The sequence below is a fragment of the Rhinolophus sinicus genome, chromosome 17, assembly GCF_057876585.1.
Source record: "Rhinolophus sinicus isolate RSI-liver-muscle chromosome 17, RSI-T2T, whole genome shotgun sequence".
NCBI classification, from domain to species: domain Eukaryota; kingdom Metazoa; phylum Chordata; class Mammalia; order Chiroptera; family Rhinolophidae; genus Rhinolophus; species Rhinolophus sinicus.
In genome coordinates, this window is record NC_142517.1 from 57,580,123 (window position 1) to 57,603,089 (window position 22,967).

The following is a 22,967-nucleotide window of genomic DNA, read 5'->3' on the forward strand; positions in this document are numbered from 1 at the left end:
ATTCTTTTTGCACAATTTTTCCTATATATAAACAATCTGATAAATATCTTTGCTAATATAACTTTGCATACTTTTCCCATTATTCCTTTGGAGAAATTCCTAGATGTAAAAATGCTAAAACACAGTAGATGTATTTTTAAATTCTGAGATAGTTTACTACTTTTTCTTTTGAAAAAGCGCTGCCAAACCACACTCTTTCCAGCAGTATCAAGGACGGTTTCCCTAAAGTTTTCCCAGCAACGGGAACTCTTAAAATTGCCACTTTGACAGGCAAAAGTAGCTCACTTTAGCTTTAAATATTCAATTTTATTGCATCTTAGTAATTTTCTTCATCATGATTTCCAAGGCACTTTTGGACATAATGTACAGCAGATTGTATTTTCTAAAGACGGCCACACATGGTCCTCTGCAACATGACCTTGCCATTCCATCAAGGAGCAGTCTATTTCTCTACTCCCTTGAATCTGGGTGGCCCCACAACTGCTCTAACAGAATACAGCGGAAACGATGCTGTGCCTTTCCAAGCTTAGCCCTTAACTGACCTGGTAGTTTCAACTTCCTGTCCTTAAAAGTGAGCAGTCCTGTAGGTGTAACTACCCTAACACTAATGTGCTGTGAAAAGCCCGGGACGTATGGAAAAGCCCAGAAGGATGAGATGCCATGTGAAGAAAGGACAGAAAGACCAAGGCACCAGGGCATCAGACACATGAATGAACAAGCCATGTTGGAAGTAGATCTTTCAGCCTCAGTCACCCAATGTCATAACATGGATCAGAGATGAACCACCCAGCCAAGGCCTTTCCAAACTCCTGAGCCACCAGTCATGAGCAAAATAAAATGGTCACTAAATTTTAGGTTGGTTTGTTAAAGAGCAATAGATAACCAGAACATGACTTAAAAGTAAACACAGATAAAAATTTTAAGATCATGTATCTCCAAATTAATGTGCACTTAAAAGATTACCTTAGAAAAACACACCTATTCCAATGATTTTGGAATTGCTAAAAGAATTTTTTTTTTTTTTTAAAGATTTTATTGGGGAAGGGGAACAGGATTTTATTGGGGAACACTGTGTACTTCCAGGCCTTTTTTCCAAGTCAAGTTGTTGTCCTTTCAGTCTCAGTTGTGGAGGGTGCTGTACAGCTTCAAGTTGTTCTTTCAGTCTTAGTTGAGGAGGGCGCAGCTCAGCTCCAGGTCCAGTTGCCGTTTCTAGTTGCAGGGGGCGCAGCCCACCATCCCTTGTGGGAGTCGAACCGGCAACCTTGTGGTTGAGAGGATGTGCTCCAACCAACTGAGCCATCCGGGAGGCAGCTCAGCTCAAGGTGCCGTGTTCAACCTTAGTTGCAGGGGGCAGAGCCCACCATCCCTTGCGGGACTCGAGGAGTTGAACTGGCAACCTTGTGGTTGAGAGCCCACTGGCCCATGTGGGAATCGAACCGGCAGCCTTCGGAGTTAGGAGCATGGAGCTCTAACCACCTGAGCGACCAGGCCGGCCCCTAAAAGAATCTTAAGAACAATTATTTTATAACCACTTAAGAAACCTTAGTTACATTTTTTTCAAATACCTCATTCTGAGTTAGGTGGTCCAGGGAAAACAGTTTAAAAAAAAACTGTCTCAGATTTTCTTTTTTTTTTTTTTTAAGTGCTGTCTACTCTCATCACTTTTTTTTTTTAAGGGGAACAGGACTTTATTGGGGAACAGTGTGTACACTGGCCCATGTGGGAATCAAACCGGCAGCCTTCGGAGTTAGGAGCACCGAGCTCCAACCGCCTGAGCCACTGGGCCGGCCCCGTCTCAGATTTTCTAAGTAGACAGTCAATTAAAAAATTAAGAATTTATCAAGGTGGCAGGATAGGAGACCTTTTTAAATTTTTCTACACAACTATAATAAGCATTAATTCTCTGAATAGTTGTTTGTGAAATTAAATATGCGTATAGTATTTCCTTAGAAACCTCATATATATTCTTGTAGCCTAGAAACATACTAGTAAGAGTCACTCAAGCACTTTAACAACTATGCAAAAGGACATAAAGATTTTGGTTTGACTTAGGTACAGTAAGTCCTCATTTAATGTCGTCAGTAGGTTCTTGGAAACTGCAAGTTTAAGGGAAATGTCTAACACCACCAGTTTTACTGTAGGCTAATTAATATAAATGAGTTAAGTTCCTACAGCATATTTTTGGTCACAAAAACATCACCAAACTTCTAAATAAAGACCCAAAACATTTCTAATATTAAACAATAAAATAAATGTGAGCTATACACACATTTAAGAAAGATGAATAAAAACAACTAAAATCATTATTGTCCCACCGGCTTATTCCAGTTCAGGGTCCCGGGTGGCCTGAACCTGTCCCAGCAGCTCAGGATGCGAGGCAGGAACCAACCTACACATGACACGGTTCTATCAGAGCGCACTCACACCCACAGCCACTCAGAAAGCGACAACTAAGACATGCAAACTCCCCTCACCCACACATCTTTGTGCAGTGGAAGGAAATCAGAGGACGAAGAGAAGACCCACAGAGACGTGGCATGCGAAGTCCACACTGACAGTGGCACCAGCAGAAAACTGAGTTTTTCTCACTAACGTTAATAACGAAACCATGTTGAACGAACAGATATTATTGAGGACCTGCTACTGTGAAAGAAAATATAAACAAGCCCTAGCAGCTGTCATGTATTACTTACAATTTTGCAATTCAATAGTACAATTAACAGAAAAAAAACTCCTAAAATAAAAATTATAGTATGTTATGTGAAAATGGAGAATGACTATTTTATTAAAGTAATTTTTGGCAATAAAAGTCTATAACTGAACCATTATATGCAAGGAATTATTAAGAGTGAAAGGATACGAAGAACTGATGGTCTCTGTACCAGAGTTTATAGTCTAAAAGGAAGAATGGGATGGCATCACATCAGTTTGTAAGGTAAAATTACAGAAGGCTACACAGAAGTGCCAATTCTACTTACCGGCTCTACCTGGGTGTCTACTCCACTTGGGTATCTCAAATTTAACAAGTACAAAAAGAGAACAATTAATTTTTAACAAAAACCTGTTCTTCCCTTGCCTTCTCCTTATTAGTAAACAATACCTCCATATAACCAGTTGTTAAAGCCAAAAATGTCATTTTTTATTCTTCCCTATGAAAAAATTCAACAACAATTCCTATTGATTCTACCACAAATATTATCTCACAGTGTCCCCAGTCATCTCTTGCCTGGCCTGGCAAGTAGTTTCCTGCAATGGCTTCCTTAACTAGTCTTTCTATATTCACTCTCACCCCTCTACAGCCCATTTTCTAAACAGTAATCCAAGTATTTTTAAAATATACGCCTTACCATTTCTCACCACTGTTAAAAGCTTTCTAATGGCTTTCTATGATACTAAGCATAAAATCCAAACTTCTTAGGATGGATGATTTAGAAGCCCTAACACGACCTGGTCCCTCCGTGCCCATCTCCTACCAACCATTCTTTCTCTCGCTCACGCTGCTCCAGCCCACACCAGCCTTCTTTTTGTTCCTTGAAGATCAAGCTCCTTGCCTCCTCTGATATACAAGTTTCTCCTTCCCCCTGGCTCCCCACCTATGGCACCAGTGATCAAACTCTGCATTGTCCACAGGAAGACAAACTTCTGATGGAAATGACTCCTGATGGAAATGACATATTACATCACCACCTACGAGTATTCTTGCCAAAACTGTTTCAACTGAATCTACCCAGAAGAAACGATCAAATTCAGAAAGCGGGATATTCTACAAGATCATTTTTCTATACTCCTCAAAAAAATAAGTAACATGAGATGGTTAGTTATCATATTATCTATAACCAGAAAAGTAGGGGGACAAGACATCTAAAACAGGAATAAGCAATAAGAGTTATGCTGTAACATCTTCATAGAACATATAATACAACAATATCTTAAAATCATAAAGCCTTCCTAGCAATATTGAAAATGTGTACATATTACTAAATAAAAAATAGTAAAGCTACTATAAATTATAAATTTGCACTTGGATTATAAGAAGGTAATGTGTAAACTAATGAACATAGACTAGATCTCTGGCAATACTGCAATCCCACTGAGTTGAGACTTTTGGGGATGTTGGAACGGGGTGAATATATTTTGCATGTGAGACAGGGGTGAAATCTTTGGTAGCCAGACGGTGGAATGTAGTAGACAGAATAATGGCCACCCAAGGATGTCAACATCCGAAACCCCAGAACTTGTGAGTATGTTAGGTAAATGAAGGCAGCAAATACAGTTAAGATTGATAATCATCTGATCTTAAGATAGGGAGATTACCCCGGAATTATCTGAGTAGGCCCAATGTTACAAGGGTCCTTATACGGGAAAGAGAGAGAAAGAACAGCGAGTGGCACAGTCAATGCTGGCTTTGAAGACAGAAAGGGACCAGGAGTCAAGGGACACGGGCAGCCTCTTGAAACTGGAGGTGGCAGAAAATACAGACTCTCCCCGGACCTTCTAAAAAGGAACACAGTCCTCACAACACCTTGACTGGAGCTGAGTGAAACCTGTGTTGAAATTCTGACCTCCAGGACTATAATAACTTTGTACTGTTTTAGACTAAGTTTGGGATAATTTGTTATAGCAGCAATAGGAAACTAATAAAATTTACTCCGTGATTAGATTTAAGAAGATCATATGCTACTCTATCTACCTAACAAAGGTAACTTAGAATCTACAATTTTTCATATACAATGTACAGCATTAAATCAAAAACTGGCCCCACCGAAAGAAAGAACTTAAAAAATATAGAAAAGGTTTCATTAGATAGGGACTAAAAGTGGTGTTACTCATGAAACTACAGAAAAACATGAAAGAAACAGATGAAAAGTTGGCAATTTCCACCAAAGAACAAGAATCTATAAAAAAGAAAATCAAATGAAATTTCCCAAAGAGACAAATACAGCTGAACTCCACAGATAGGTTTAACAGCAGTTTATACACAACAGATGAGCTTGATAAACAGGAACATAGGTCAACAAAAAATATTCTAATTCTCTATGAAGCATAACATTTCAGAAAGAACATAAGAGAAATATAGGACACGGCAAAAAAAATTTTAACATATGTAGTACTGAGTCCCAGAAGGGGGAAAGGAAGTGAAGCAGAGGCAATATTTCGAGATAATAACCAGGAATTTTACTCATGCAAGCTGATGAAAAATACTATACAAACCCCATACTATACTGAAGAAATCACAAACCCAAAGCAGGACGAATGCAACAGAAACCACTCCTAAACATATAGTAAAACTGCTGAAAACCAGAGGCAAAGGGAAAAAAAATCTTAAAAGCAGTTAGGAGAAAAAAGATACATTGTCCTCCAAAGAACAACAATAACAACTTATAAACTTATAACCAATGATAAAGACATAAAAAACAAACAAAAGACAAAGAAATGCATTGTACTTAAAAAAAAAAAAGCCAACCTACTATTCTGCTTTGGAAAACAGCCTCAAACATCAAAGAAAAACAAAGACATTTTCAGATATTATAAAAACTGAGGTGGCTCTTAGCCAGCACATAAGACCTCAAAGAAAAAACAAACTAGGTCTTCAAATTAAATGATAAATGTGCTAGGAAGTATCTTGTTTTATCCATATAAAACTATTACCTAACAATGACTAATAAAATCTATTACCTTTTTTATTATATTAGTTTAAATACTTTAATTTGAAAATCCAGAGAGGAAGTTTTAACTTCTATAAAGTTTCTCAAACAGCAGAAAACTGGAAATCAAAGTTTAAAAAAAAAAAAAACAATATGTTAAAAAACATTTTTTTAAATCACCAAGAAAAGTTTCGTTTATTTCAAAGTGAACACCTTTCTGCCTAGAACTGCAAAAATCAAAGTGGTTAATCCCATCAACTTTAATTTTGCATGAGTCGATAAAAAAAAAAGTATACACACTGCTCACATTCTGTCTAAAAGTGACTTTAAAATACATACAGAGTTAAATCCTTGATATTAATCATCCTAGTGCCCATTCTCCACTGTCTGCCTTGGATTAAACTGTTTTATCATATTTTACACTTCAATACTGGACTGTATTTTTTTTTAAGATGTGAAAAATTTTATAGTTAAATTTGAGTATATCTGTAGCACCACAGGAAATAAAAGCTTTAAAAGGAAAAACTGACCATATTTCAATAAAAAATCCTAACTTATTTCAAGTCAAAATTACTGTAAGATTATAAACAAGTCAATTCCTTCTGTAAGAACTTCATCTCTGAAACAGGAATATATTTCTCTTTATATCCAACATATTCATTTATCCCAATGTTTATAGAGACTTAACTCATATTAATTCTCATCTATCTAACCTCCAGATCCTTCTAGTACAATTCAGTGGACACAGACTTCGTATAATCTCTAATAAACATTCCTATCTCCTCACAGCAGTTTTCTTCTGTGACCTCTCAGTTCACTTATTCTTTGGCTCTGATATCATTTCAGATTTGAATCTTAAAGGCACTGTGTCTTCATTTTTTGTTGTATAGGTTTTTTTTCCTCTTCTTTTACTCACTCAACCTTCTTAAATACTCTAAACATAAAATCTATACAAGACCTTTACTGCTCTCCTACAAAGTTGAATGAAGTCTGTCCACTGACTTTTACTGTTTCATCATCCACAACTTCAATGATTTTCATTTTTACAAGTAACATGCCTAACGTATGAAAGAAGATACATTCTAGATGCTCCCAACCAACAGTTTATTTCCACACGGGAAAGCCAACTCCACAGATAGGTTTATTAAATCATCCAAGCTACTCTTGAGCCTGGGAAAAAGTAAGAAGACTGAACATGGTCTCACAACCTATAAGTGAAAAAGTCAGAAGCCAAACAGGTAATCTTCCTCGACAGCCCACATACTTGGTCCGTATTCACTACCCTAAAAGAGTGTTCTCCAGTATAAATTATGCTTTGCCTATCAACAGCACAGAAACTTCCAGTTAAACATCACAGATTGAATACACCCATTTATCTCCATTTTCTCCAAAACTCCAAGTAAAAGGAAAAGAGGGAATAAGTACTAGTCCACAACGACAAAGAACAGAAGCCCTAATACCGTGTTTCCCTAAAAATAAGATCTAGCCATCAGCTCTAATGCATCTTTTGGAGCAAAAATTAATATAAGAAAGACCTGGTCTTATTTTACTATAAGACCGGGTCTATAATATTATATAATATAATACAATACAATACCTGGTCTTGTATTAATTTTTGCTCCAAAAGACGCATTAGAGCTAATGGTCCAGCTATGTCTTATTTTGGGGAAACACGGTAGTAACAACACAATTCTGGAAACTGAAAGGCAGATAAAAGACAACTAATTCACTTGGACCAGAGAAAGCTAAAACCTAAGTCTTCAAAGTACATTGGTGAAGTAATATGTCTCAAAATGCAGGGATGCTGGGGGAGGGGAGGGGGCTGTGAAAACAGGAAGATTCATTGAAATCTTGTATTTATAAGGAGGAATCAATCACTCTTCAGATCCTCCTCACTTGACTCCTCCATCCAGACATGAGCTCCCCTCCCTCACCCTGAGAGAAGATGGGAATTTTATTTTCTGTAAAGGTTTATGTAATGAAATCACAGGTATTGAATAAAAGTCAGAAAAATTCCCTGTCTACAGCCCTTCTCCAGCCCCCTTACCTACCCAGCTCAGCTCCTCTAAAGCCAGCATTTTACGCTGTATCTAACAGGCAGAACATCTTAAAGAACATCTGTCAGGTAAACATGAGGAGACCTAAACATACTGACATTTGGAAGTGGCTTCAATTAAAATACTACCCTGTAGTGAAGCTCACCAGTCAACAAGCCATAAGAAACTAGACCATCATTCCAATAGCCTTTTAAGTGCCTCATTCTGTGATGTGAACAGAGAGCCAAGGGACAGCAAAAACATTTAAGGAAAACCTCTAAAAGAAAATCAGAGACCAAAACAAACAAAAAAAGACTTGAAGGAAAGAGACAATTCAGAGAAAAAATAAATGTAACTGTGATTAATTTCTTCAGCGTTGTAACAAAAGCTCTTAAAGAATGAGTTGATATTTAAAAGGAATATTTTGACAGTAAGAAAGAACTCGTGGAAACTAGGGTTAGAAAACAAGTTGGCTATATCATCCAAAAAGTAGAAAGAGACAAATAAATAGAAAAGGTGGGGGAAAAGAAAATAATTCAAAATACAAATATAAAAATAAACAAAAGTCTAGAAAAAAGGAGGAAGATTAATCATCAAAGAAATAATATGATTCCCCAGAACTAAAAGCTGAGTTTTCAGATTGAAAGTATCCACGACAACGAATAAAAAAGACCCACCCGAAGCCACATCATTATGAAATTTCAGAATACCAGAAATAAAGAGAACATTTAAAAAACCTTCAGAGATGAAAACGGAAACAGGAAATCAAAACAGGCACCATGGGGCCGGCCCGGTGGCTCAGGTGGTTAGAGCTCCGTGCTCCTAACTCCGAAGGCTGCCGGTTCGATTCCCACATGGGCCAGTGGGCTCTCAACCACAAGGTTGCCAGTTCAATTCCTCGAGTCCCGCAAGGGATGGTGGGCTCTGCCCCCTGCAACTAAGATTGAACACGGCACCTTGAGCTGAGCTGCCTCCCGGATGGCTCAGTTGTTGGTTGGAGCACGGGCTCTCAACCACAGGGTTGCCAGTTCAATTCCTCGAGTCCCGCAAGGGATGGTGGGCAGCGCCCCCTGCAACTAAAATTGAACATGGCACCTTGAACTGAGCTACCGCTGAGCTCCCGGATGGCTCAGTTGGTTGGAGCGTGTCCTCTGAACCACAAGGTTGCCGGTTCGACTCCCGCAAGGGATGGTGGGCTGTGCCCCCTGCAACTAGCAACGGCAACTGGACCTGGAGCTGAGCTGCGCCCTCCACAACTAAGACTGAAAGAACAACAACTTGAAGCTGAACAGCACCCTCCACAACTAAGATTGAAAGGACAACAACTTGACTTAAATAAATAAAATTTAAAAAAAAAAAAAAAAAAAACAGGCACCATATGTCAACAGCAAGGTTGAAAACCAGAAGACAATGGGGTAATGCCTGCAAATTCTGAGAGAAAATGGTTTCAACCTACAATCCTACAAATACCTCCAGACATGTTCAGTCTCAAAAAAAAGAAAAGAAAAAAAATGCACCTTTTTGAGGGAAAGGCAGGAAAACTATCTTCTGCCAAAAAAAAATAAATAGGAAAGACAACAACATGAAAATCAACAAAAAAATAAATCCAATGTAGGAAAGGCAAAGGGAATTCCCATATCAAAAGGGACTTGAGTGCCAGCCCGGTGGCTCAGGCGGTTAGAGCTCCATGCTCCTAACGCGAAAGGCTGCCAGTTCGATTCCCACATGGGCCAGTGGGCTCTCAACCACAGGTTGCTGGTTCCATTCCTCAACTCCCACAAGGGATGGTGGGCTCCACCCCCTGCAACTAACAACGGCAACAGGACCCGGAGCTGAGCTGCACCCTCCACAACTAAGACTGAAAAGACAACAACTTGACTTGGAAAAAGTCCGGGAAGTACACAGTTCCCCAATACAGTCCTGTTCCTCTTCCCCCTCCAAAAAAAAAAAAAAAAGGTGGGGGGGGACTTGGGACAGCAGGGTGGTTCAGCTGGTTAGAGCACGGAGCGCTCAACAAGGTTGCCGGTTCAATTCCCACGTGGGATGGTGGGCTGTGTCCCCTTCAACTAAAGATTGAAAACGGCTTCTGGACTTGGAGCTGAGCTGCGTCCTCCACAACTAGACTGAAGGACAACTTGGAGCTGATGGATCCTGGAGAAACACACTGTTTCCCAATATTCCCCAATAAAATTAAAAAAAAAAAAGTAAAGGGACTCAAGAGACTAAAAAGACAATCCACAGACTGGGAGAAAAGATTTGCAAAATACCTATCTGATAAGAGACTATTATTTAAAATACACAAAGAACTCTTAGAATTCAACAAGAAAACAAACAACCCAATTAAAAAATGGGCCAAAGACCCTAACTAACATGCATCTTGCCAGAGAAGATACACAGATGGCAAAAGCATATGAAAAGATATTCCACATCATATGTCAATAGAGAAATGCAAATTAAAATGCGATACTGCTACATACCTATTAGAATGACCAGAGTCCAGAATACTGACACCACCAAATGCTGGCGAGAATGTGGAACAATATTGTGGTGGGAATGCAAAATAGGACAGCCACTTTGGAAGACAGTTTGTGGGATTTTACAAAACTAAAACATGCTCTTTCTATATGACCCAGCAACTGCGCTTCTTGGTATTTACCCAAAGGAGTTGAAAGCTTATGTCCACACAAAAACCTGCACATGCATGTATATAGCAGCTTTATTCATAACTGCCAAAACTTGGAAGCAACCAGGATGTCCTTCAGTAGATGATGGATAAACTGTGGTCCATCCAGATAATGGAATGTTATTCAGCGCTAAAAAGAAATGAGCTATAGAGCCATGAAAAGACATGGAGGAAACTTAAATGCATATTATTAAGTGAAAGAAACTAATCTGAAAAAGCTACATGCTATATGACTCCACCCATGTGACATTCTGGAAAAGGCAAAACTATGGTAGAGTACACACATCGGTAGTTGGGGTGCTGGGGTTCAGGGAGGGAGGAATAGGCAGAGCACAGAGAATTATGAGGGCAGAGAACCTAATCTGTAAGATACTTATAATGGTGAATGCATGTCATTAATATACATTTGTAGAAATCAAAAGGTACACCACCCCCGTGAACCCTAATGTAAACTCTGGACCCTGAGTGGTAATGATGTGTCAGTGTAGGTTCATCAGTGGTAACAAACGTACCATTCTTGTGAGGGATGTTGATAATGGATCGGCTATGCACGTGTGGGGGTAGAGAATACACGGAAATTTTCTGTATTTCTATTTTGCTGTGAACCTAAAATTCCTCTAAAAAATAAAATCTATTTTTAAAGAAGCAAAGGGAATAGTCACAAAACATGTATCTGATATACATATTCATGTAGCCAGAAAATATAAAGAACTTCACTTAAAAAATAAAGGCAACCCATTTTTTTAGTGGGCAAAAGATGTGAACATACATTACACAAAAGAAGGGATGAAATGACAAATGAGTACTTTAAAAAGTGCTCAACATCATTAACTAACTGCAAAATTAAAAACATAACCACACTGAGACTTCTGGATCAGCACGTTAAGGAGCTTAGAAGTCACCACTCCATCCTAACAAGTAAAAAGCTGATCAAACAAAAATCAACAATTCTTCTTAGATCCATTAGAGAAGTGAGGTCATGGGACAAACTGCTGCCCCCAAAAGTGGAGAGACAGACAAGTGAATACTGGAGAGGAAACCTCTGTGGGAACCAGTGCCATGTCTTTTGAAGCACAAAAGTTTTAAATTTTGATGAAATCTAATTTACTGATTTTTTTCTTTGGTTGCTTTTACTTTAGGGAGTCATATCTAACAAACTATTACCTAATTCAAGGTCACAAAGATTCACCCCTATGTTTTCTTCTAAGAATGTTATAGTTTTAGCTCTTACTTTTAGGCCTATGACCCATTTTGAGTTAATTCTGCATACAGTGTAGGGATCCGACTTCATTCTTTTGCATGTGGATATCCAGTTGTTTCAGCACTGTTTGTTGAAAAGACTATTCTTTCTTCCACTCAACTGTATTGGCATCCTTGTCAAATATTGGTTTACTCTAAATGTCAGGGTTTGTTTCTGCATTCTCAATTCTATTCCATTGATCTATATTTCTATCCTTAAGCCAGTACCACACTTGATCACAATAAGGGGTCAAATGACAAATGAGTACTTTAAAAAGTGCTCAACATCATTAACTAACTGCAAAATTGGGAAGTGAAGCCTCCAACTTTGTTCTTTCTCAACATGGTTTTGTCTATCCTGAGTCACTTGTATTTCCATATCAATTTTGGGATAAGCTTGTCAATCTTCAAAGAAACCATCTGGAATTTTGATAGGGGTTGCGTTTAATCTACAGAGCAATTTGGGAAGTACTCTCGTCTTAACAACATTAAGTCTTCTGATTTATAAACATGGAATGTCTTTCCATTTATTTAGGTCTTTAATTTCTTTAAATCATGTTAGGTAGTTTTCAGGGTAAAGTCTTGCACTTCTTTGGTTAAATATATTTCTAAGTGTTTTATTCTTTTTGATGCCACTGTTAGATAGAATCATTTTATTTACTATAGAAATACAGATGATCACTGCACACTGATCTTGTACCCTGAGCCTTGCTGAACTTATTAGTTCTCATTGATTTTTGTAGATTCCTTAAGATTTTCTATATAGAAGTATATAGGAGTAAGTAGAGATGGTGTTACTACTTTATTTTTCATTCTTACGTAATTGCTCTGCTATAATCTCCACTACATTGTTGAATAGAAGTGAGGAGAGGGGACTTCTTGTTCCTGATCTTGGGGGAAAACTTTTAGTCTTTCACCGTTAAGTATGATGTCAGCTGAGAGTGTTGTTGATAGCTGTGCTTCATCAAGGTAAGGAAGTTCTCTATTCCTAGTTACTAAGTATTTTCATCATGAAAGTGTGCTGGATTTGGTCAGATTCTTTCTCTATATCTATTAAGATGATTCTGTGGTTTTTGTCCTTTGTATTCTTAATGTGTTGTATCACATTGATTGATATTTGTTTCGTGGGATAAATTCCACTTGGTCATGTACAATTCTTTTTATATGTTGCTGTATTTGGTTTGCTAATATTTTGTTGAGGATTTTAATATCTGTATTCATAAGGGATATTGGTCTATAGTTTTCTTGTGATATCTTTGGCTTTGGTAGAAGGGTAATATTGGTCTTACAGAATGAGTTGAGAAGTGATACCGTCTCGTCTTTTCATGGAAGAGTTTGTGAAGGATTGTTCTTCATTCATGTTTAAACATTTGGTAGAATTCATCAGTGAAGCCATCTTGGCTTGGGCTTTTCTTTTGGGGAAGCTTTTTGATTATTAATTCAATCTATTTTTTTTTTATATCTAGTCAGATATTCTATTTCTTCTTGAGTCAGTTTCAGTAGTTTGTCTTTCTAGGAAAATATTCCTTTCATCTAGCTTAACTAATTTACTGTCATAGAATTATTCATAGTATTATCTTATAATCCTTATTTCTGTAAGACAAGTAGTGCTATCCCCTCTTTCCTTCCTACGTCTAATAATTTAAGTTTTCTCCCTTTTCTTCTTGGTCAGTCTAGATCAAGGTTTATCAATTCTGTTGATCTTTTCAAATTATCAACTTTTGCTTTCACTGATTTTTCTCTATCGTTCTTCTATTCTCTATTTTCATTTATTTCTGCTTAAGCCTTTTTTTATTTCCTCTCTTTTCCTGCTTTGAAATTAGTTTGCTCTTCATTTTCTAGTTTCGAAAAATGGAATGTTAATCACTGAACTGAGATCTTTCCTTTTGCTTGTTTGTTTTGTTTAAGGAGGGCGCAGCTCACAGTGGCCCATGAGGGTATCGAACTGGCAACCTTGGTGTTATCAGCACCACGCTCTAACCAACTGAGCTAAGCAGCCACCTCAGATCTATCTTCTTTTTTAATGTAGTTTCTAGGTATAAATTTTCCTCTACGCACTTCTTTAGCTGCATCCCATAAGTTTCGTATGTTGTATTTTTGCTTCATTTTTCTGAGAGCATTTCCTAATTTCTTTGTGATTTTTAAAAAAATAAATTTTATTGGGGGAATATTGGGAAACAGTGTGTTTCTCCAGGGCCCATGGGCTCCAACTCATTGCCATTTTCAATCTTTTATTACAGGGGGGACAGCCCACCATCCCATGCGGGAATTAAACCAGCAACCTTGTTAACACATTTTTTGCGGGAAACGAGTAAACTCGTCATATCGCCTCTAATTGGAACCAGCAAAAATTTTGCAAAGTAAATACATAGAGACCTCTTTTTAAACTAAAACACTGAAAGTTTCATAGAAAAATATCAAATAGATCGAAAAATATGAATATTTTACGGAAAGTCTAATTTTGGCGAGAAAATGTCAAAAAAGCCCCGTGTTACGACGCGATTTGGCGGGAAAATGCCCGCTTACAAAGAGCTCGCGTTTTAACCAGCTGAGCCGTCCAGCTGTCCCTCCACAAGCTCAGAGGCAGCTCGTTATCTTCAATCTAGTTGTGAAGGGCGCAGCTCAATGGCCCATGTGGGAATCGAACCTGCAAAGCTGTTGGTCAGAGCTCACACTCTTAACCAACTGAGCCATCCAGCCAACCCTGTGATTTCCTTTTTCATCTATTGGTTATTTAGGAGTGTGTTGCTTAATTTCCATTTATCTGTGAATCTTTCAGATTTTCTTTTGTTATTGACTTCTAATTTCATCACAAGCCAAAAAACATTTTATATGGTTTCAATCCTTTTAAATTTACTGAAACTTGTTTAATGGCCTAACATATGATCTACGATAAAAAATGTTTCATACGCACTTCAAAAGAATGTGAAATCTGCTGCTCTGTGAAGTGTTCTATCGATATCTTTTCAGTATTGCTGTCTTATAGTATTGTTCACATCTTCTCTTTCCTTACTGATCATCTGCAGTTGTTCTACCCATTATCGAAAGCATTTGGGGCCGGACCAGTGGCTCAGGCAGTTGGAGCTCTGTACTCCTAACTCCGAAGGCTGCCAGTTGGATTCCCACATGGGCCATTGGGCTCTCAACCACAAGGTTGCCGGTTCGACTCCTCGAGTCCCACAAGGGATGGTGGGCTCTGCCCCCTGCAACTAAGATTGAACACGGCACCTTGAGCTGAGCTGCCGCTGAGCTCCCGGATGGCTCAGTTGGTTGGAGCGCATCCTCTCAACCACAAGGTTGCCGGTTCAATTCCCGCAAGGGATGGTGGACTGTGCCCCCCTGCAACTAGCAATGGCAACTGGACGTGGAGCTGAGCTGCGCCCTCCACAACTAAGACTGAAAGGACAACAACTTGAAGCTGAACGGCACCCTCCACAACTAAGATTGAAAGGACAACAACTTGACTTGGAAAAAAGGCCTGAATTACACACTGTTCCCTAATAAAATCCTGTTTAAAAAAAAAAAAAAAAGTATTTATGTCTCCAACTATTAATTGTTGATTGTCTATTTCTCCTTTCAATTCTGTCAGTTTTTGTTTCATGTATTATGCTCTGCTAAGGGCATATGTTTATAAGTGTTATGTCTTCCTAATGAATTGACCCTTTTATCATTATGAAATGTCCTTTATCTCTAGTAATTTTTGTTTTAAAGTCTATTTTATCTGATATCAGTACAACCATTCCAGCTCTCTTTTGGGTACTGTTTGCATGGTTATCTTTTTCTATCCTTTTACTTTCAACCTATTTGTGTTTGAATCTAAAGTATGTCTGTCTCTTATAAACAGCATATAATTGGAACATTATTGAAATTTTACATAATAAAACCTTTAAAATATTAAGACCAAAATATATAAAAGACATGTTCTCTTCTGAAACTGAAGAAACTACTGTAAAGACAAAATATTCAAGAATAGGCATTAAATTTTTGAAAATAACAAAAGAAAATTTGTCCTACCAGATATCATATATATACAACAGATGTATACAATATAATGTATTGTAGCTAAAATATTAGTAGCATTTGCAGGAGATAAATACATTAGTGGAAAAAAGTGGAATCCAGAAAAAGACCCATGTATGTATGTACATATGTATAGGTGTATATGTGTGTAATTTTAAATCAATGGGGAAAGGATGAATTATTCAATAAAAGGTATTAGGATAAGTGACTTTCATTAGGAAGAAAATAAAATTATATTATCTCCCACACTCAAAACTAAAATTCAGTTGCATTACATGAAACTCAGAATTACTATTAAGTGATACAAAAATGTCCTATAATAAGATAGAGGAGGCCTTTCTAGGTACTACACAAAAATCAGTTTTTAAATATCTGTGTTAAAGACACCATACATAAATTTAATGCGAATTTAATTAATGCTGTTAAAGCCTGTGACTTGAGAAAGAGTGAATTCACTTCCAGATCTACCATTTGAAAGTCCACTATTAACAAGGGCAATTTAACTTCTTATAATATCCAGTTTGAGATTTTTTTAAACATCTTTAAAATAAGGATAATAATTCCCACCTCACCATACTGTATATTTTAACATTAAATGAGAGACTAACTACAAAAGCATCTAATATGAGGTCTGGCACATTATAAAAGCTTGTTATTCCTTACTTCAACTTAAGTTGATATTATATTAAAGAATTAGAAGCTGCACTGCGGAATAGCAGAATTCCTGTATTTTGGTTCATGATAAACTACTTTATAATTCCACTCTCTTCCCTCTGAAACGAAAACACATTTCCCCTCATCCTTACCCACTATGTTTTCCCTGTATAAAGTGCTGGTTGTTACAAGTGTATCTGTTATAAAGATGGAATGTAAAATGGCAAAGCAGCCTGGACTAGCACCAGCTTAACAGCAAAACATAACCAACGTATTGTTTACATTTTATTCCAATGCCTTTCACCCATTCAAAAGTTTTGCCCCAAACATCTTTTTAAGATTTTTGACCTGTTATTGAACTAGGATCTTATCTAAAATAGAATCTACAAATGAAAATCCTTCAGAATGGTGCACAACAAACATTGTTAAGGATAAAAAATAAGTATATCAGATAAAGACTAAAGTGTTTAAAGGCTTGCTAATGCCAATTTTTTTTTTTTTTTTTGAGCATTGCTTAGAGCAAAAATCTTTCACAATACGGAACATACTAATAAAAGTCAACTTTTTGTTTCAAGGAAAATATTCACTTCCTAAATGAACCATGTTTACATAAAGGAAAAGCACAATTTTTATTAAAATTTTTAAAAGCAACTACACATACAACTTATAGCCCAAACAAGTTCAAACTTCTTCAATAAATATTTGTCAAAATGGAAACGTCCCACTTTTTAAAAGTACACTTAGGCATTTATTTTATTGTAAATTTTTAGATAAACAAGACTTTGACCTTTAGAATGGTTTTTAAAAAACTAAAAAGGCAACCCAAAAATATTACAAAATTACAAAAAGAAATGTGCCTTCCAATCTATAAAAAAAAGTTCATCAGAATGTAAAAGTAGGGCTGGCCCAGTGGCTCAGGCGGTTGGAGCGCCATGCTCCTAATGCTGAGGTCGCCGGTTTGATTCCCACATGGGCCAGTGAGCTGCACCCTCTACAGCTAAGATTGTGAACAACAGCTCTCCCTGGAGCTGGGCTACCATGTGCTGCCGTGGGCTGCTGTGTGCTGCCGTGGGCTGCTGTGGGCTACCGTGTGCCGCTGTGAGTGGCCGGTGGCCAGCGTGAGCGGCCAGTGGCCAGTGTGAGCGGCCGGCAGCCAGTATGAGTGGCCGGCAGCCAGCGAGAGCTGCCGTGAGCTGCCAACCGACGATTGGCGATCGACTGCCTCAGCCGGGGGGAGCACAAGGCTCCTTATACCAGCAAGGGCCAGGGAGCTGTGTCCTACACAACTAGACTGAGAAACCACGGCTTGAACTGGGGGAACGTGGAGGGGAGGCAGAAGAAAGGGGGGGGAAAAAAAGAATGTAAAAGTAACCACCGACTTTATTCAAATTACTAAAGACAATGTTGCAACTGCAGGATCCTTCTCTCCTTATTTCAACCAGTGGTCCTTTTGTTTCCCTCATCAATTTAACAGAAAAATTAATTTTTAAAGCTGGAACATTGGTGAAATTTTTCTTCAGCAAGACCTGTCTTTTGCATTAATTCTACAGCACCTAAGGCAGTTATGTCCACATGGGAGACTTAAACGTCACAAGATTCATTTGTGAATTAAAATTAAAATATGAATTAATGTAAAAACAGCACAATAAATCAGGACGCTACAGGGAATATATAGAGCAGTTGCCTTGCTATCAAAAAAACGAGCCCAGTCCTCAGGAATCTCCTGTTTCGATACGAAAGTTTCAATATATCATTCATAAACAGGCACAATACTCTTAAAAGTCACGTTTCTTACACATAAAGCATGTGAATAAAAAGACTTCTGAAATATTCTTTCCAAATGCTATAGAAAACTACATAATAATGGGGTGATAGAAAAATGTAAAAATTAGGAATGTAAATGATGAGATTTATTTCTTGACATTCTTCCCTCTATGTGCAAATCTAATCTAGTCCCAAAAATATACACAAGATATTGGAGTTCTTTGAATCTTTGTTTCCCTTCTCAATTTGCAGCCAACAATAATTAGAATATCAGAAACAACTCTTGAAAATCTCTAATATCTTAATTAAAACAGAATAGATATTATATTCAAGTTCAACAAAAGTTCACTATAAGGGTGGCCGGTCAGCTCAGTTGGTTAGAGCGCAGTGCTGGTAACACCAAGGTTGCCAGTTCTATCGCTGCATGGGCCACTGAGCTGCGCTCTCCTTAAAAAAAGAATTGATTGTAGGAAACTTAGGTGTCAGGAATAAAGTGCTCTTTAAATTTTATAATTATACAAAGTTCTCCTCTATAGCAAAATCAGTGATACCAGTTTTAGGCAAGAATAAAATAAAATATAAACAAAAGTTCACTATAATATCCATACAACTTAATCGGTATCTTTCCCTCTTATTTTTATATTCAATGATTCCTTTATTTCAAAAACAAAGATACAGTTACATGGTTTATGACCAACACTAGTGGCTAGAAACTTTCCAAGTCACTTCTCTCAACTTGTTTTTTTAAAAAAATCAAACTTAAATGTGAAACAAACTGAGCACAAAGCCACATTCTCTAGGAGAAAATGCTGCGATTACCTCATTAAAACAAAAACAAATAGCTGAGTCATATTAATAAAACTTTCACAAAAAGCAATAGAACTTTCTAAGGTACACTTTAAAAATTACTTCACTTGCCACACAATCCTGGTATTTAACCTGCGAAAAGCTACGTTAGACAATCCATCTGTGACTCCTCTGACTCCTTCGATTCACGCAGAACATAAAAGTTTCAAAAACTAATACCAACAACAGCAATCAAACCAGGTGCAGCTTTTTACAAGCAATAGCCCTAAGCTCCTAATAAAATTAACAACAAAACAATAATCAAAGATCAAAACAAAAAAACGTTCATAAATTTTCTTAGGAGTCCCTTAGTTTTACAATACTTTGCTTTTCACTGAAAAGAGAATGGGAAATCGAATTAACATTGATAAGGATGAGAACAGTTAGTTCCCAGACGCAGGATACAAGAATTTACAACTGAGGCTTGGCCTGGAGATAAACGGCGCGCGCGCGCGCGCGCGCGCACACACACACACACACACACACACACACACACACACACCCCTCGCCGCCGCCCCGCCCCCGGCCACCCCCTCCCCCAATCCTCTGAGGAAGCGTTCAAGAAATGTCACTATCTAACGGAAGTTTTAAGGCCTTAATTTTTTAAGGCCTAAGGACAGCCCTGTAAATGCACTGTAAAATACACCTAACAAAACTCCATTCTCCAAAACAATTCAAGAGTTTCCTACGATGCCCGAAACGGAAAGAGCATGTACTCTGGGCACCCTCAGGACTGCCGCCTCTCACGCGAGGGACGGCTGCCCGGGAGAATCGGAGCGCCACCACGTCGGTTTACGTGACAGATCCGCTGGGAGTATCCGACTGTGATCCCCGGCCCGCCCGGGCCGACGCTGCTGGAAAAGGAACGTAAATGCAGTCTTCAGGGCCCTCCTACTTCCGTTCTCAAAACATAAATGCAGTTTCCACTACTCCTCACCCCTCAACCCAATACCTCTCGACAGCGGTGCCCCCTTTTAAAAGCTTAAATGGAAAGCAAAGCAGAGTCTCGGACCAGAGTGGACAAACTGTGGTTAGTCAAAGGACTTCTACCCCCGACTCCCGAGCCAATCCCCCCCAGCGCCTTCCTGAGCCCCTGTGGCAGGGGACACCAACTAGCAGGAGTCCACGTCCCAGCTCGCCCCCCACCACTTCCTCCACCCGGTAAGGGGAGCGGAAAAGCCCAAAGAGGAACTAAGTGAATTGCAGAAGGGTACGCTGCAAGGTCCCTTAAAGAGGCGGTGCGGTGGGGGTGGACACGAAGGAGCGGAAGGAACGGGAAAGGATGAGCTGCAAGAGGAAGGGGACGAGAGCGCACGACCGAAAAGGGCACGAGTCTTTGGGGACGCGGCTGCACCCGTTCCTAGAGGCGGAGAGGGTACGCCCGGCCTTTAGGGCGCTTCGCCTCGGGCAGAGGGCGCGGAAGGGGGATGAAGAGGCTACGTCCTCCTCGCGGCCCAGCCTCGCCGCTCTGGAAGGGGCGTGGGGGCTGCAGTGCCCTCGCCGAGTGGGGAGTGGCGGCAACGGCCGCTCGCCCCGTCGGAAGGCGCGGGCTGTGGGGCCCTCCGCGCTATCCTCCGGCTGGCTTTTACGCCCCCACCGCCGGGGGAGGCAGCTCCGGCAGGACGCCCGCCCGGCGCCGGACGGCCGCGCGGGTTACCTGAAGCGGGGCGAGTCCTTCAGACACTCCTCGAAATCCACCGTCATCTTCATCCTGCCTCCGCCTCGCCTCGCTGGCGGCGCTGGAAGAGCCGAGGGGGTCGCGGGAGCGGCCGCGCTGGGGACCCAGACGGCTACGGCGGGCTCACGGCCGCGACTAGCGCTGCACCGAGCTGAGGAGGGCGCCTCGCCCGCTGGTCATAGCAGCCGCGAAGACCGCGGCGGCAGCAACGGCTAGTCAGGCCGCAGTTCGGCCCCTCTTCCACCCCCAGCAGAGAGCCGGCCTCAGGGAAACGGCCCCAGAGTGACAGCGTCCGCCAGCCAGCCACGAACTCGGTGGCCAATGGGAGGGGCTTCCGGCAGCACCGCCTGCGGGCGCTCAGGCAACGCGCCTGAGCGACCGTAGCTCAAGCCAATGAGCAGCTGGACCGTGAGGGCCTTCTTGTCTCATGCGTTCCCGAGGACCAACCGGGATGCGCAGGCGTTGTTAGGCGGGACGCACCGGTTGCTGGGAGGCCCGCAGCAGTGGCTCCTTGGAAGGAAGTCACGTGGCTCCGCGCGGTGCTTCCCTCCGAGCCCCCGCCTCGCTCCTACATCTCCAGCCCCGCCCTGCTGAGCTGCCAACGCGGAGGAGCCGCCTCCTGCAGGTCTGAGCAAGAAGCTTTGCTTTTTAAGGCAGCTTTGCAGAATTCTGAAGGAGTTAGGGGTAGAAATTATAAAAGGAAGAGATAGGCTACATATCCGCTTCCTTTCAGTTTAGAGAAACTGAGGCCAAGAAAGGAGCGAGGGTAACTTTAATGATAAAATGCGTCTTTTAGTTATTGGCTTAATAATTTAGAAATATCTGACATGTATATCTTTTTATATAAACAAAGACTGCTTCCTGAAGGAACTGGCATTTGTGGTGGGCATCGAGAGATCAGAAGGATTTAGACAGGTATGAGATGCCTCTCTTGTGGGTGTCTTGTGTGGAGGAACCGTTCTAAAAGCTACAGAAGACAATCCTCACTGACACCCTAGGCTCAGTAGCCCTCTCCAGTTCTAAGATGACAGACAGGGTTCTGAAAATCAGGCTCACTTACTCCAACTTGGGACACCTGCACCATGGGCACATTGTATTTAAATGTATACTTTTTATAACCCAACTTAAAAAGTATAGGCATATCCATAAACATGCACAGGAAGGTTCTCTAGCAGCATAGTGGCTCTGAGTGAGAGTCTACAGGCAAACTCCTTGGATGTACCTCCTAGCTTTCTCACGGTCAAATAAAGAGAACACCACTGATCTGATAGAGTTGTCCTGAGATTGAAATAGGTAAGACCTCTAAAGGTACTTAACACAGTGCCACGTGGTAATCATTCAGTACCTGTTGACTATTACCATAATTGTACTACTTTCTTCTTCAGTGCCATAATCCACTGTTAAATTTAAGCCTTCTCACTTCTACGGCTTAAAGTCTTATATAACCCTTTGACCATTTTGCTTAGTATAGCATGATGCCTTGTTGCTTTTCATAGCCGATGGTCATATCCTGATGTTTTTTAGCACCTTTAGGAATTAACAGTAAAATTTTGAGACATTTCAAAGTAATATAAAAACTTTATAGTGTTTTTTTTAATAAACTTGTTTTTTAAAACAAAACAAAACATTGAATTGCATATTCCTGTAATCTGCACAGCTTCTTTTGATAACCAGAAACTACTGACAGTTAAATGTGAAGTATCCTCTGACACTTCAGTGAGTCAAGCCAACTTCTGAATTTATAACCTCTATGTCAATTTAGAAATAGAGTTGCCCATTTCTACATTTAATTGCATTCCTGAGATATGACAACTTATCTGTATATACAGTAACTTACTGTTTCAATGCTTCAACACAGTGTAACCTTTTGGAAGACGCCAAGTGGATGACTAAAGGTGGATGACTAAAGATACATATACCTAGTCAATGATAACACTGTCACAATTTTCCTTCTTTGCCCCATTGTAAAGCAAGCATTACAGGGTGTCAATTGTAAGATATGTCCTAAATTAAGAATTATTAAAAGTGTGATAGGGTGGGAATCCCAAAGTGTCACAGGACATAAAAATAAGTTTCAGGGCCACTCTGTAACTTCTGTTGTATATTTCTTGGCAATTCTTGATGTATCCTTTCAACCTATGATCCTGGAACTTAACCAATTTAATCTGTCTCCCAATCTCCAGATCGCAGGAGAAAATCAGATTAACCCAGATCATCTTTTCATTACTGATCACACAGGTCTCTGGTAAGCCCAATAGAGGGGTGGGATCACTCAACTTAATCATTTGTACAGGAATGGGGGTCGAGATTGTGACGGCTGCACAGCTGACTGGTAGACAAGGCAGTTTCTCTAAGAGGGTGTTGTTGATGGCTGGACCGCATAAAACACAGCTGTTAAACTC

At 39.8% G+C, this 22,967-nt stretch overlaps 1 protein-coding gene across 5 annotated transcripts in view; it reads right to left on the reverse strand.

Moving 5' to 3' along the window:
* The window catches only part of ACAP2 (ArfGAP with coiled-coil, ankyrin repeat and PH domains 2), a 132,458-nt gene extending 111,530 nt beyond the window's left edge, over positions 1-20,928 (reverse strand). For all 5 annotated transcript variants that reach the window (XM_019723444.3, XM_019723436.3, XM_019723422.3 and 2 more), the window contains exon 1: positions 20,545-20,928. In XM_019723444.3, coding sequence (XP_019579003.1) covers positions 20,545-20,597 — 53 coding nt within the window. In that variant the 5' untranslated portion in view covers positions 20,598-20,928. The remainder of the gene's footprint in view (positions 1-20,544) is intronic.
* Between the last annotated feature and the right edge of the window lie 2,039 nt (positions 20,929-22,967).